The sequence below is a fragment of the Thunnus albacares genome, chromosome 2 (assembly GCF_914725855.1).
Source record: "Thunnus albacares chromosome 2, fThuAlb1.1, whole genome shotgun sequence".
Classification (NCBI taxonomy): domain Eukaryota; kingdom Metazoa; phylum Chordata; class Actinopteri; order Scombriformes; family Scombridae; genus Thunnus; species Thunnus albacares.
This window is the reverse complement of record NC_058107.1, coordinates 8,425,752-8,440,050: the sequence shown is the minus strand read 5'-3', so window position 1 is coordinate 8,440,050 and position 14,299 is coordinate 8,425,752. Positions and strand designations below refer to the sequence as shown.

Sequence of the window (14,299 nt, the reverse complement as noted above, 5' to 3'; positions counted from 1 at the left end):
TCTGTTACTGCTGCCACTCTGCACAGAACAACATGTGCATCAATGTTCATGAAGGCTTTTGCATTGACCGTTTATGGTTAATTGTGGCAGTGTAGTGGGTGGGATATGAGGTTTGTCCATGTGCGCACATTTTCAAGTTGATTGTGATTTATAAAGGGAAAACGCATGCATTTGTGCGTGCACACAATTTTACAGTTTTATAAATCTGATTTTTTTTCGGTTTTTGTACACATTTACACTTTTGGTATGAATCCTACGCACTGTTTTATAAATGAGGCCCCAAGCCTTTATTAATAAGACTAAAAGTCTACAGCCATGGTACCAGCTCTTTTAAGCTATACAGCGGTGCTCTGAACTAAATGCTGACATCACCATGCTAACATGCTCACATTGACAGGTATAATATTAGCCATGTTCACTATGTTAGTTTAGCACATTAGCATGCATCATTTGCTAATAAGCAAAGTCAGTAAGATTCATCTTTTGGGGACAGCACATTTCATGGCAATCTTTAGTTGCCAGTTACTGACACATTTCCCCCCAAGACTGTGATGATTGGACTTACATTCATGGGTGGCCTGGCGACGTGAAAAACGACAAATGGATGTTAATGTTGCTGTGTGTGCTGGATTTGTAAATAGGCATATGTTTGCTACACGCTCATAATAACAACTTAATATATGTAAATATTGTTCTGCTGCCCCCAAGTGGCTAAAATATCAATTAATTCTGCTCTAAAAATACAGAGTTATGTAAAACTGATGAGTAGTACATTGGTTTCATTGCATTTTCCATCCTAAATCTGTGGGGGTAGGGCAGCTGGAGATGATAACAGTTGGATATTTGATACTAGCACAAAACATTATCGGTTGGATTTCAATCCAAAAAAAAAAAAGAAAACTGGCCTTCACAAATCCACATTGGTCAGATCCTGATGTCCATAATAGAGACCATATGGATAGCACTGACTGTGTGTGTGCAAAAGGACATGGCCATTATCAGGCCCTCTTACGGCCATCAGGAAGCTGTGATAGTCTTTTGCAGCAGCAGTTTAACAGAGCGACAGATAACAGCATGTCTGTCAACTGTCAGTTAGGCAGATGAGTGGCAGGGGCAGGAAGAGCTCATTCCTTCCCATCTGTGACGCACTGCAATCAGGAGTGTATCTCCAGGTCACACAAAGAAGCTGTGGAATGACAGACAGTTGTGTAGTATGATGAGGGTTCAGGTGATGAGCTGGGCAGTTATTCAAATCTGTCGAGGAGCCAATGCTGTCTGTCTGCTTCACCGTGTATACCCATACATTCAGTAATGACTCATTAGATGGTGGAAGTCTTTCTCCAAGTGTTACCCAGTTTTCATGGTCACTACCTTTGACTTGTTGCAGTCTCAAGAGAAACAACTCCGTCTGCCCCTCATGAAACCTTGTGATTTCTCTTTTAGATTCGTATGTGTTGTTCTTGCATTTTTAAGAATGCTCTTGTGTCCAGATAATCCATTTCAGACAGTGTCCACTTGCCAGAAGAGGAAGTGTACACAGAACATTTGCGCAAGCATAAGAGGGGGATGATTGTTATTTTGTTGAATGAACAAGAATGATTATTTTGTACTGTTCATGAGCTCAATGTGAGCTCAGTATCTTTCATCTTCAGTCATTGGGCCTCACACCTCATTGCATTTCAATTTCATTTGGACAAGTGTTGTCTAATAGATATATCCTGTTACATTCAACAAAATCAACAGACCAGTTGAGTATTTTGTCAAAAAGAAATGGTCAATGGAGCCTAGACAGCAGCCTGCAGAACTCCACCATTTACAAACCAAATAAACAAATGAAGAATATCAACCCTGGAGCACCCACCCAAACAAAATAGCGCTTCCACAAGGAAGAGGCTACAGGACAGTGTTTACAAAATCCTCATTAAGGAAGTTGTGAGATAACACACACTCATGTGCATCACACAAAGTTGAAGGCACGCACGCACACACACCAGCAAAGAGACCATAAGCACTGAGCAATGCAGAGCCCACCATATCATAGATAAGGAACAGAAAGAAAGAGCTGGGAAGAGAGAGCAGAGCCCAGAGAGAGACTGACACAGGAGAGGACGCAACAGAGATGACTCGGACAGACAAAGCCAAGCCTATGCCACCCTGTGAGCGGAACTGCAGCCCTGTCGCAAAGGACATCAAAAGGTGTGCATGAGAATAAATGCTGTAAGATTTGCAAGGGAGCATCCCGAATACACACCAGCGCAGAGAAGCTCCCACTGGTCAGAACAAGGGTCAACAACACTGCTGACTACTGCCGGGGAACCAGAACTTTCTTAGCCTACAGATGAACTGAGCACAATTTAAATTGCGCTTTGGATTAAGGGGTTGAGCGATCACAATCATTTTGTTTTACTGTTGCAACGGCTCATCCATAGACATCCACAGAGGGCATCAACTTAAGTGCTGCAGCTTGTTTTTCCCATGGCGAGCATTTGGGTCTCTCAACTGGGAACCATTTGCAGCTCCAAGACTTTGCTCTTGCTGTTTTCCATCCTGCTGCTGGAGGGGCCTTTCTCTGGAGAGAGCAGCCCCATCTCCAACACCCATCAGAGACATCGACCTGCTCCAGGGCTGGGAGACGGGCATGGAGGAGTGGTGGATCCTTCACGGTTGGAGCAGGACAGCAATATGAACATGCAGAGCCTGCTGGAGAGCCTGAAGGAACAGTTTCTGAGGACATTCAACCTGTCTGGCTTGGGTCCTCCTGCTCTGTCTCCTGGAAGCACACGAGAGGAGCCACCTGAGTACATGATGGAGCTCTACAACCGCTTTGCTAATGACCACACTGCCATGCCCACTGCCAACATAATCCGTAGCTTCAAAAATGAAGGTGCAGTATGGCTCCTGTGCTCCATGTGATGACGTCCCTGTTAATCATATTGATTGATTAAAAATGATAACTACTTTTTCTTTGGTAGTCATTGTCATGTTCTCTTAATATTTTCATAAAATGTATCATTTAAGTATTAATTATATTTTCCTCATCACACTTTGGTCTGCAAGGCCAATGAATGAATGTAAGTGATGAAACTGAGAATGAGAGTTTTTAAATAGATTGTCTCTCCAAGTATGTACAAACCTAATTTTAGTGGACTAAATCCAAGATATCGCAATGAACCTATTCCTTGTCACTTTTCTTTGCCAGGAAACATTCACATCAAGATTCTATTCTTATTCTGAAAAGTTAAATGTTTCCTTATAGAGGATTTCAGGATACTTTGCAAAACTTGACAGAATGTGCAGAAGTTTAATTTTGACAATTTTTTCTATTCCCCAGATTCATCTCCCAGTGCTGTAGGGGTTGGAGGAGTGAGGCGCCACCCACTCCTCTTCAATGTGTCAGTCCCCCATCATGAACGCATCACAGCAGCTGAGCTCCGCCTCTATACCCTTGTCCAGACTGACCGCCACCTCTATGCTGGTGTCGACCGCAAGGTCACAATCTATGAAGTGGAATTGCATGAAGGGGATGACAACACAACTGATGAGAATGCAGAGAGAGGAGATGGATTTAGAGGGGGAGGAGGAGAGCAAATAGAACTGGTGGAGTTGGCTTCACGCCAGGTCTATGGCACCGATAATGGCTGGGAGGCCTTTGATCTCACTGTAGCTGCTCAACGGTGGCGCAAATCTGATCATGGCACCACGCATCGGTTGGAAGTGCACATTGCCAGCATGGCAAATGAAGATAATGTTCAAGATATGACAGAGGACAACAAAGACAGGAATCCACCTGAAGGAGACATGACAATTGACACTAGCCCTGAGGAAAAACACAAACCCCTGCTGATTGTTTTCTCTGATGACCAAAGCAGTGATCACCGTGATGACAAGCGTGAGCTAAATGAGATGATTGACCATGAAACTTCTAACATGGTTCTTCAGAATGACTTGGGGATGGGTCTGAATGGGCTGTGGGACGAGATGGGCAGGGACAGGGATGAAGGAGGTGAAGAATCTGAGCCAGATGAAGAAGACCTGATCCAAATGCGTTCCAACCTGATCTACGACACAGCATCCCGCATTCGTCGCAATGCCAAGGGAAACCACTGCAAGAAACAATCTCTGTATGTAGAGTTCAAGGATATTGGATGGGACAGTTGGATCCTGGCACCCACTGGTTACGATGCCTTTGAGTGCACTGGCATATGTTCCTTCCCACTGACAAAGCACGTCACACCCACCAAGCACGCCATTGTCCAGACACTGATCAACATCAATAGCCCTCAGAAGGCAGCACGAGCATGTTGTGTGCCCACCAAGCTGGATCCCATCTCCCTCCTGTACCTGGATGACACAGGTGTGGTCACTTACAAGTACAAGTTTGAGGGCATGGTGGTGGCTGAATGTGGCTGCAGATAGTTCATGCTTTGAGAGAGCTTAACTCTTAGTGAAGTCTTACAAGAAGAGAAAAGACACAAAACTAACAATAACCTGAAAAAGGAGATAAGCCAAGACTGTCTACAACAAAAAGAAAATGGACAATTATTGGAATCTCTGGAAGGGTTATTCAATGAGACTGGAAGTGCACGACCACTATTTATAAATCTGTGTGCTCCAAATGAATGATTGTGGACAAATATGTATGTTGTACTGAAAGACAGAAATGAATACTTCATCTTACAAGGCTAAAGTCAAGATTATCAGTTGCCACCATTCAGACAGTGGAGAGACAGTGGAGATGTGCAGCAGATCTACAGTCAATGTGTTGCCAATAGTGATACCAAGGTGTGTCTTCATACCGACAAGACTAAAAAGGCACAAGATTTCCCAAAGGACCCAACCAAGTACATTCTACAGTGTGTGCAGCCTGGTGGGAACTGGTGGGCCAGTTGTCCCCCTCCCTCTCCTTCCCCCTGTCTTCCTCTCCACTTATCTCTAGCCTACTCACTTGATGCAAACACTAATCAGCACTTCATGTGCCCTCTGCAGTGAAATGACCTCCCTGAGGCAACCTGACAAGACATGAACTCTCCAGGACCACCTCCTGCCTCCTGTAGCCTCCTGATACGTAGGCGCTGTGCAGGGGTCCTATTGGCAGGGTTATCTACCCAAACCCTGTTTCCCACTTCACATGCCTCTTTTCCACTCCCCCAAGGCTACAGCGATAGTAAGGTGTTGGAGGCTAAGAAACATGTATGCCACCATTCAGACTTGGAGAACTGGACGCCATTCTGGGCAGCTTTTGAGGTGGTGGGATGGGGGAGTGGGACAGGACAAGGGGGCAGGGGTTGTCCGCATTCCTAGGCAACAAACAATCTTAACTGCCTCAACTCACTGACCTAGCACCATGTGCCACTAATATATCTCTAACTCCTCCGTTGAGTCATCCATCACTTTTATGGTAAAAACAGCCTTTGGGGATGGTTGTCATCCATGGGCCAAAATCAAGAGTAGAAAAGAGGATATTGTCACATTCCCCTTATGGATACCCAAAGGAAATACTTATTTTCTTTTGTTAAGCCTTTTGATACCTCTGCTGCTTGTGTCAAATAAAAGACTATTTATTGTTCTAATTTATTAATTTTTACAGAGTAGATAACTATATATGTACATTTTCTAAGTTACATAGTGTGGAGCAGGTTTGATATCCATGACAATGTGTTGGCACCTCAAAATGTATTTTGTTTGGAAGAGAAATTGTAACAAATTCTAAAACAATGAAGAGCAAGTCCTTAACGTATCCAAAATAAAAAGCCTCTTTTACAATGAATTCATCACTGACCCTTACCATTGCGGAGCATTAACTCACCATGTTATTCAAAATGCCATTAGGATTATCTCATATCAAGATGACCGTAAATATTTTGAGCTAAAATGCCAAACTGACACTGTTTTTCACAGTTAATTGTATATGATCTATTCTATTACAAGTATCAATCAAAGCATCTCAGTCTGTCAAGCTTCATTTTCCATTACTTTAGTAAGAAGCTGCTACGAATGATACAATGCATTGCTGACATTCAGATCATTCAGTCCAACAGTATCAGCTCACAGGTCATAGTTCATACATGACACACAAACAAAAGCCCATGGGAAAGTGAGAGGAAGGCCCGCTAATGAACAAAATGGATGGCCTGGTGCTTACACTGACAGCTAGCAGATGCTGACAGCTGTGATAGAAAACCTGTTAGGAAAGAGAAAATGTGAACAAAACGCAAAGATCTGGGCGATGGTGACTTTTTCTGTACTCACTGAATTTTATGAATGTTGAATCCAGACTGCAAATGCATTATGTTGTTCTTTCCATGTACCAACGCACATTGGAGATGTAAATAAAGGATACAGATCAGATTAATGCTCTGAAACGTGTAAAGCTTGTTGTTATTTCTTTGTCTAAAGATCTGTGAGAGATGATGTGAAAGATTGCTCCAGCAGCAGAACTGAGGTGAAAATCAAATACTTTGGTACAGACAGAGATATTTATAGTTATGAAATCTGCTTTTTGGGAGGGATGTTGCTAATGTGCTAAAGTGCCCAAGTGCAGATTTTAAAGAAAAAAAAAGAGTGAATGTCCACAGTGAGCTTGCCAGGATACTTTGCAACCTGCTTAAGCATTACACATTTTGGGAAATCCACTTATTTGCTTTCATACCAACAGTTAGTTTAGAAGATAAATACCACTCTCATACCTGTCCATTAAGCAAAAACTTGGAAACAGTTAGCTTAGCTTTGCATAAGGACTGGAAGCAGGAGAAAACAGATAGTCTGGCTCTGCCCAAAGGTATAAAAAACTGCCAACTTGCACCTCTAAAGCTCACTAATTAAGACTTCATATCAAAAACCAAAGTCTTAAAGCAACAAGGGGGGTATGTACTAGACTATTCTTTGCTAGGTGCAGTGACTTCCTTGAGTCTTGTTGTCTCTGTGAGGTTGTTAGACAACTAGCTGAGAATTACTCAGTTTTAGAGGTGCTGGTAGGAGGACTTCTTTACATTTGTGAAGAGCCAGACTAGCTGTTTCCTCTTAATATTAAACTAGCTTGATATTTAATGGACAAATATTGAAGTGGTATTGATCTTCATGTCAATTTTCTGTGGAGGGATAGAGGTGTTGGTGATGAGAGGTGTTGTAGTCAAAACATACTCTAATGCCGTTAGACTTACATCACTGGGTTGAAAGCCTATGAAATATCTCTGCATCCAGTATATACTAAATGGTTACTTTTGGAGATCACCATTCAGTATCTACTAATGCTATAGCATATGGTGTGCATACACTGATTTCTCATAGTTATGCAGTCAAACATTATGTGTCCTAACAGAGATTTCAGTTTGAGTAGCCCATTACGGTAAAGTTGCCTTAAAAAAGTCTTTGGCAGCAGCACACTAATGACAAGTGCACTGTGATGTTTCAGAAAGCAAACAAGTCAGGCATTGACTGACCTCTCATGTAAGATGAGAGTAGAGGTCTAAAAATAGTTACAGACCAAGGGGCAAGAACCTCAGCAAGTTACTGTGACAACAGGCGATTTGAGCTATGTAAAGCTCACTAATTGAATATTTACAGAATGGTGGAAGAAATATGAATCTGGCCTTTGTCACTGAATGGCAAACTTTCAGGAAATATGATGAAATGGGAAATCTTTAGTATTTGCTAAGATGATAAGGACTCCTGAGGAGTGCTCTGTGCTTTTTCTCTCTCTTGTTTTGACATGGCTCCATCTAACAAAAGAATTTTAGTTGGTTGTTATGCTGGAGTTTGTGGAGGATTTAGCCTATAGGGGAGAACGGGGTAAATAGAGCCAGTGGGTAAAATGAGCCACCCCCTTTATCTAGGTAACCATAAACGAAAGTAATCATGGGACTATAAATTAATAAAGTATAGTTCACATTACTCAATCCATCTTGGACTCAAGCACATGGAAAGAGTGGTCAACAAAACAGAGCAAAATAAAAAGATTTTTGTCATGCCAAGTGAATTCATCATGTTACTAAAGTTATCAGTCTTGTATTTTAATTAAAATAGATAAGTTTTGGACATTATCATATGTTAATTTAAGTCAGTGTAAGCTACAAAACAAGGTCATAAACTTCACATTACTGTGGATCTGAGCCACTGTATGAAACAGTTTTGTCAAAATGGAGGTTGTGTTGTTGAGTCAATGGCTCAATTTCCCCCCAAAAAATGATTTTCTGATATTCTAGTGACTAGAGACACTGTTCATGTATGATCCCTGTTACAAGTGCTACAATGTTGATGAATAAATACCTAATTGTTGGCTAATGTTAAATTTAAGCCACACACAAACATGCTGTACATACAGATGGGTGACAAATTAAAAGAAAAAACAACATAAAGTGTCTTAGTAAGGTGTTGGGCCACCATGTGCCACCAGAACAACTTCAATGTGCCTTGGCATTGATTCTACAGTCTCTGAACTCTTCTGGAGGGATGAACATCATTCTTCAAAAAGATATTCCCTCATTTGGTGTTTTGATGATGGTGGTGGAGAGCGCTGTCTAACATGTCAGTCCAAAATCTCCCATAGGTGTTCAGCTGAGTTGAGATCTGGTGACTGTGAAGGCCATAGCATATGATTCACATCATTTTGATACTCATCAAATCATTCAGTGACCCCTGTGCCCTGTGGATGGAGGCATTGTCATCCTGGAAGAGACCACTCCCATCAGGATAGAAATGTTTCATCATAGGATAAAGCTGATCACTTTCTATTGATTTACAGTGACTCTTCCCTCTCAGGGGACAAGTGGACCCAAACCATGCCAGCAAAATACCCCCCACAGCATAACAGAGCCCCCAGACCCCCTCACTGTAGGGGTCAAGCATTCAGACCTGTACCGGGTTTTCCTTTAATTTGTCACCTGTCTGTACACACAAAAGCACATTTACACACACATTCCTTCTGTAGCTCACACTCAAGGATCACAGTTTAATCTTTACTGAAAATGTTGAGGTAACATGTTGAACAACAGGACACAAACATATGTTTTTACTTAAAAGTACAAGTTTTTGCCTTTGTTAAATTGATGGCATCAATAAAGTTCAAAATTATTTTTAATTTTATAATTGATTTGTTTGATTTTGTGTGATTTTTATATCAGTATTTAATGGTAGCACTATTTACCCCACCCCCATGCTCATTTTACCCCTACCCTGGGGCAAATTGTGCCATGGGACTAACTTTTTTTGATGGCTCATTGTTCTAAAACCATAATAATTAGATAATTTGTTTTCATTTCCATGGGTACACAACAACCTGAGGTATATATAGTTACTATTATTTGAAACAAATACACTTTCATACTGCAGTAAAATCATCAAATGTAAAAAGTGGCTCATATTACCTCGTTCTCCCCTATGATTAATTTAGGAGCACGCATAACAACAAGTAAACAAACTGAACAGTTCCCAATGTACAGACGGCTCGTTGTGCTTCAAAACCCTGTAATGCTCCACTAACTGCCATCATGACGTCGGCTAATGGTAATAGACGTGTGTCCTGGGGTAAACGTGTGTTTTGGTGTGTGTCATCCAAAGCTGCATGACTCGCCCTGACTCTGACGTGGGGTCTGTAATAGGGCCTGATTGTTTCCGTTTTGGGTCACATGTTTATCATTCCATCTCTTGGTAACACCACCACCCAGTACTCATCTCTTGTTCTTTTCTCAAGCCTCTTCATTTCCCAGGCAAGCCACAGATTGCTCAACTATTGCTTGATGGCCATGTGCAAAAGTACTTCAAAATGTTCAAACACCTTTTACCAATTTGTATTTGACTCTGAGGTTGCCAAATACTAAAAAGGCCTATTGAAAGACTCGGTAATGAAAAACAGATGTTAACTGAAGTTGACATGCTTAATCCAAGCGGAGTAATGTTAACCTCAGACTGATTTTTCAGAAAAATGCGTTCAGTGCAGGTCAGGACAACACGAACCATACAACTGCCATTCTTCTTCACTCACCAGAAACCCTTCAAAAATATATTATTAGTCATTATCTTAATTGCTTAGGTAAAGTAACACTATATAACTCTTTCATTATCCCTTTACAAGAATTGCATTTGGCTCCCCATGATAAGTCATAAAGTGTCAGACCCTGTATCTCACTGTAGTATTCTTTTATTTCATTTGATAAGAAATGAGTAGTTCCAGTTGAATTTAGTATAATAATAAGAAACAATGACTGAGACGGTTCTCATCTCCAAAAGCATGTGCTTTCAATTTCTTAGTCGAGTCCCCATGGAACCAGTTTGCAGAGAAAGTAGGCAGAGGCAGGAGAACACAAGTCAAAACAACAAAACAGAAATCTGAGACAAATGAAAAAACTCTATGTTCTGCTTTCATGTGTTATCTCATGTTTATCAAGTCCAATATTTGTAAAGTCTCATACATAAAAATGGTGATTCTCGACCAAACTTTACATCAAGAAAATATATTTACAAATTATATATACAATTATATATATATATATATATATACATATATATATATATATGTTTATATACACATACATATATATATATATGTATATATGTATATATGTATATGTATATACAGTTTTGACTCAAAGAGGAATATTCACCTTACATATTTACATCATTCTTACATTGCAGAAAGTTATTTCTGCTTTCTGCTGCACTTATGCACAGTATGTGCCAAAGAGGTGGTCCCAGTGGGTGAAGTAGGGGGCGTAGTTCCCCCTGTGCAAACTATGGTGGGTTTGGTGGTGGGGGGCTCCTCCTAGGCAGGGCAGCAGTCTGTGCAGAGCCCAGGGCAGATCGTAGCCGCAGTGATCTTCCACCGCCAGCCAGCTGTTGATGAGGTGGAAGAGGGCTTCACTCAGGGGGTGGCAGTCCACCACCCAGGCGCTGATCAGGGCAATCAGGAGCAGAGAGAGCAGCTCAGTGGAGCTGGCATCTTGGGCTGCCAGGGCAAAGGGTACCTTGTGCTGGTGGTGCAGCTGGTGGATGTTGCGGTAGAGCCAGGAAACTCTGATGAGAAACACACAAACGGCTGTCTCTGTTTAGATCACAGACCTGACTATGATGGAAAATCACTGGATGTTCCAAAAATGGAATAATGTCAGTGTGACTGTGTGGTCTATCATTAGAAAGTTAGTTTTACTACTTCTACTACTACTGCTACATTTCTGACGACAGTATAACCAATATTATATTGGATAGGGCTCTGCTGCTCAGCCTTGCAGCCCATTTTTCCCAATGGTTACTTGCGTTATTGCAGTGAAAAATCCCCCTGCAGCTCGAGAGGCATTTTCCCCATAGACCACCATTATAAAAGAGACATCTGTTGACTGTTGACAGGACAACTTGAACTGCAAACAAGTAAGTAACCTGCTCTAGCAGTCTGTCAAAGTTTCCCTAAGGGTCTTTCTTATGCAAGCTAAAAACATTTAAACATTTAAAAACATTGAGTGAATCCTGATGCACTAGAAAGGCTGTAAGCATCCAATGTGTTTATGATTTATTTGAAAGATACTGCACGTTCATTTCATTTAATATCAAAACTGTGCTACACGAGGTGGAACAGAATTGTTATTAGCCAACAGCTCATCATATCAGTTATTATCTGTTCTCCCTGAGCTAGAGCCTTTCCCTTTTGCCATCAAATTCCCTCTTTGTGTTTCCTCAGACAGTGTTTCCCTGTTGAGCTGTGGTGGAAGAACAGTTACAAAAAGACGGACTTTGGCACTAAAAAGACTGTAATGTTGAAAGGTGTCAACTTGATTTGACTCATTTGGACGACTGAAGCTTCATATTAGCTTCAGATAAACTTTTAAATACATTTTTGCACAGAAGGAGGACTATGGATTTTGTCCCCCATCACTTACATTGTAAGTGCATTATAAAGGAATCTTCTAATGGTCAGTATGGACAGAAGGAATGATTATGACAAGAAAAACATGTTTCAATGTTCATTTAGGCTCATATGGACACCTGACTGTTGTTTTAAGACAGACTTGAAAGATTGTGAACCTGTCCTTTAAGTAAAAGTAACAATACCACCGTGTTACAGTCGCCTATTACAAGTGAAATTATTTTTATTCTTAAATGTAGATTCAAAATACCAGTGCAGCATCCAATGATAAAAAGGAATAAAGGTGAAGCCCATGCACGTCAGACCAACATCACATAGATGCATACTGCTCACCTGTGCAGAGAGAAGTGCCATATGAAGTAGAGCGTGTCAAAAAGCAGAGAACACGCGAGGACTTCCACAAAGAGCTGCCAACAGGACGGCGCCAGGTCCGGCAGCATGGGGCTCCTCAGGCTCTGAAACATCGCGGTTGCGGGGAGGATGGCAGTCAGGTATTTGAACAGTATCCTCCATAAGCAGTCAAACCATTGGCGGAGCGACGGCGGTGGCCCCGAGCCTGCAGCGATCCTCCACCACCTGACCCGCTGACAGACGCTGCCCAGCGCGTCCAACGCCAGGAAAGGTGCGCAGAGCAGCATGTGCGTCAGAAAGGCGCAGGACGCAGGTAAATAAGGAGAGACAAGGATCTCCTCCTGTCCAGCTTTCACGTACTGCCACAGCTCCTGGAGGACAGGCGCACATGGGTCTCCATGCTCCGTGGAAGTTACATTCATCATTGCTTTTTCTTCTTTAGCACGATCATCTACATCTTCTCACATGTAGGCTACTGTAATGTTTTCCTGACGGCTCCTATAACCGATCCTTATAGCCTATTTAAAAAAATCTATGTATAAAAAATGCAGCAGCTGTTTTTCCCTAATAGATGATATTCTAGTTGTATGCCTCCACTGTGAATGTTGCCTACTCCACAGAGATCTTCCCTGGGTCAACTCTACAAGTTTTTAGAAAAGGTAATTTAGGTTTTTTCCTTGACTGCTGCTCGCTTCTTCTTGTGCTGAATCATACTGCTGCTGAATTTTCTCTCCAAACTGTGGTAGGAGGGGCCCAGACAAGGAGTACATGAGTATATGACAATAATTAAAAGTGTTGTAAAAGTGTTGCTGTTTCTTTCGTTTTCTGTGTAACTGTATAGTCTGTATACTCCCCCTGACGATACCTTCAAGCTTTACGCACACAAACTTTGACCCGCAAACTGTGTGCTGGAAATGGAGGGGATTTCTGGGAAATGGGACCGTGATATCAAAAGCATTTTTCAGTGATGGAGATGTCTGACAATCATTTCCACACTGAGACTGATTATGTGCTGACTGCAGAGTCAAGAGAAGACTCACATTTGGATTGTGTGTCTCTCATTTGAGGTATTTTCCATTAAAAAAGAAAAAATTTTCAGCTTCAGAATTGACAGAACAAAACTACAGAATATGAACAAAATGACGATTCAAAGATAAATGAAAAAAAATTATGTCATTGATTCTCATTTTTTTGTACTTGTGTCCATAAAAACGAGATTTGATGAGACAGAAAATGCAACACAGAATAATCACTGAATTATTCCAGAATTACTGTGCAATCAAAATCCACTGTATTCTTAGGTAAATTATCCAATATTTCTACAGGCTATATCTACAGCCAATGTTTCAATTAAGCCTACATTACCAACCAGGCAAAGTAAGAAGACCCCAGAAGTCCCAAATTTATTGTGTCAGTTGGTTGCATCCAATTTTATGACCTCTGCTTTTGTGTGGGATAGAATTTACACCAACAAAGTACAATATAATATCAACTAAGGTGGGTTCTGCTTCATTATGTAATCTTGTGGTCCTGTCGTATAGAGGGGCCATGTGTGAAAATGTAATTAACTGCCTCAAATATCTGACGCTATCTGTGGCCTGATAGTACTCCTCCTACATTTCCTTATATTTTCCTTATAATTTCCTGGCAATGAACCATGCAATATGTTATTGATTATAGGTAAAATAGAGAGAGTGTTCAATTGGTTAACTTCAAATTAATCAATTTAATCAGTTGCTAATCTACTGTAAGTTCAAGTCTTTTGGTTAGGTCACAGCAGCTTAGCTAAACATCACTGGGAAAGCCAGGCACACTATTCAACTCATATGGAAAACTAAATTTCCAGCATAAGTACTGGTACTAGCACTGGTCCTGTTCAACTGGAACAGTTCTTTCAAGGAAACTTCAAAGAAACTTCACTAGAAATCAGCAATTGCACCTAAACACATCGACAAACTAAACTAACTAAATGAACAATCTTTGTCTCCATTTTCCCTCTAATTACTATAAAATAAAATTATTTACAGGACATTCAAGACATTATACAGAAAGTATTCAGAAATAGCAGACCTGAAATGTTAGGGACACAGATTTGTG

The 14,299-nt window shown here is 41.1% G+C and overlaps 2 protein-coding genes across 2 annotated transcripts; one reads left to right on the top strand and one right to left on the bottom strand.

The window, feature by feature from the left end:
- Window positions 1-2,475: 2,475 nt before the first annotated feature.
- Window positions 2,476-5,225, top strand: bmp10 (bone morphogenetic protein 10). The gene is made up of 2 exons (XM_044336698.1): window positions 2,476-2,884; window positions 3,332-5,225. Exons 1-2 carry the CDS (start codon window positions 2,476-2,478, stop codon window positions 4,414-4,416), a joined length of 1,494 nt encoding a protein of 497 aa, XP_044192633.1. The 3' UTR covers window positions 4,417-5,225.
- Window positions 5,226-10,517: 5,292 nt separating this feature from the next.
- Window positions 10,518-12,993, bottom strand: ch25hl3 (cholesterol 25-hydroxylase like 3). The gene is made up of 2 exons (XM_044364734.1): window positions 12,185-12,993; window positions 10,518-11,007 (listed from the first exon to the last, which is right to left on the bottom strand). Exons 1-2 carry the CDS (start codon window positions 12,625-12,627, stop codon window positions 10,656-10,658), a joined length of 795 nt encoding a protein of 264 aa, XP_044220669.1. The 5' UTR covers window positions 12,628-12,993; the 3' UTR covers window positions 10,518-10,655.
- Window positions 12,994-14,299: the final 1,306 nt, after the last annotated feature.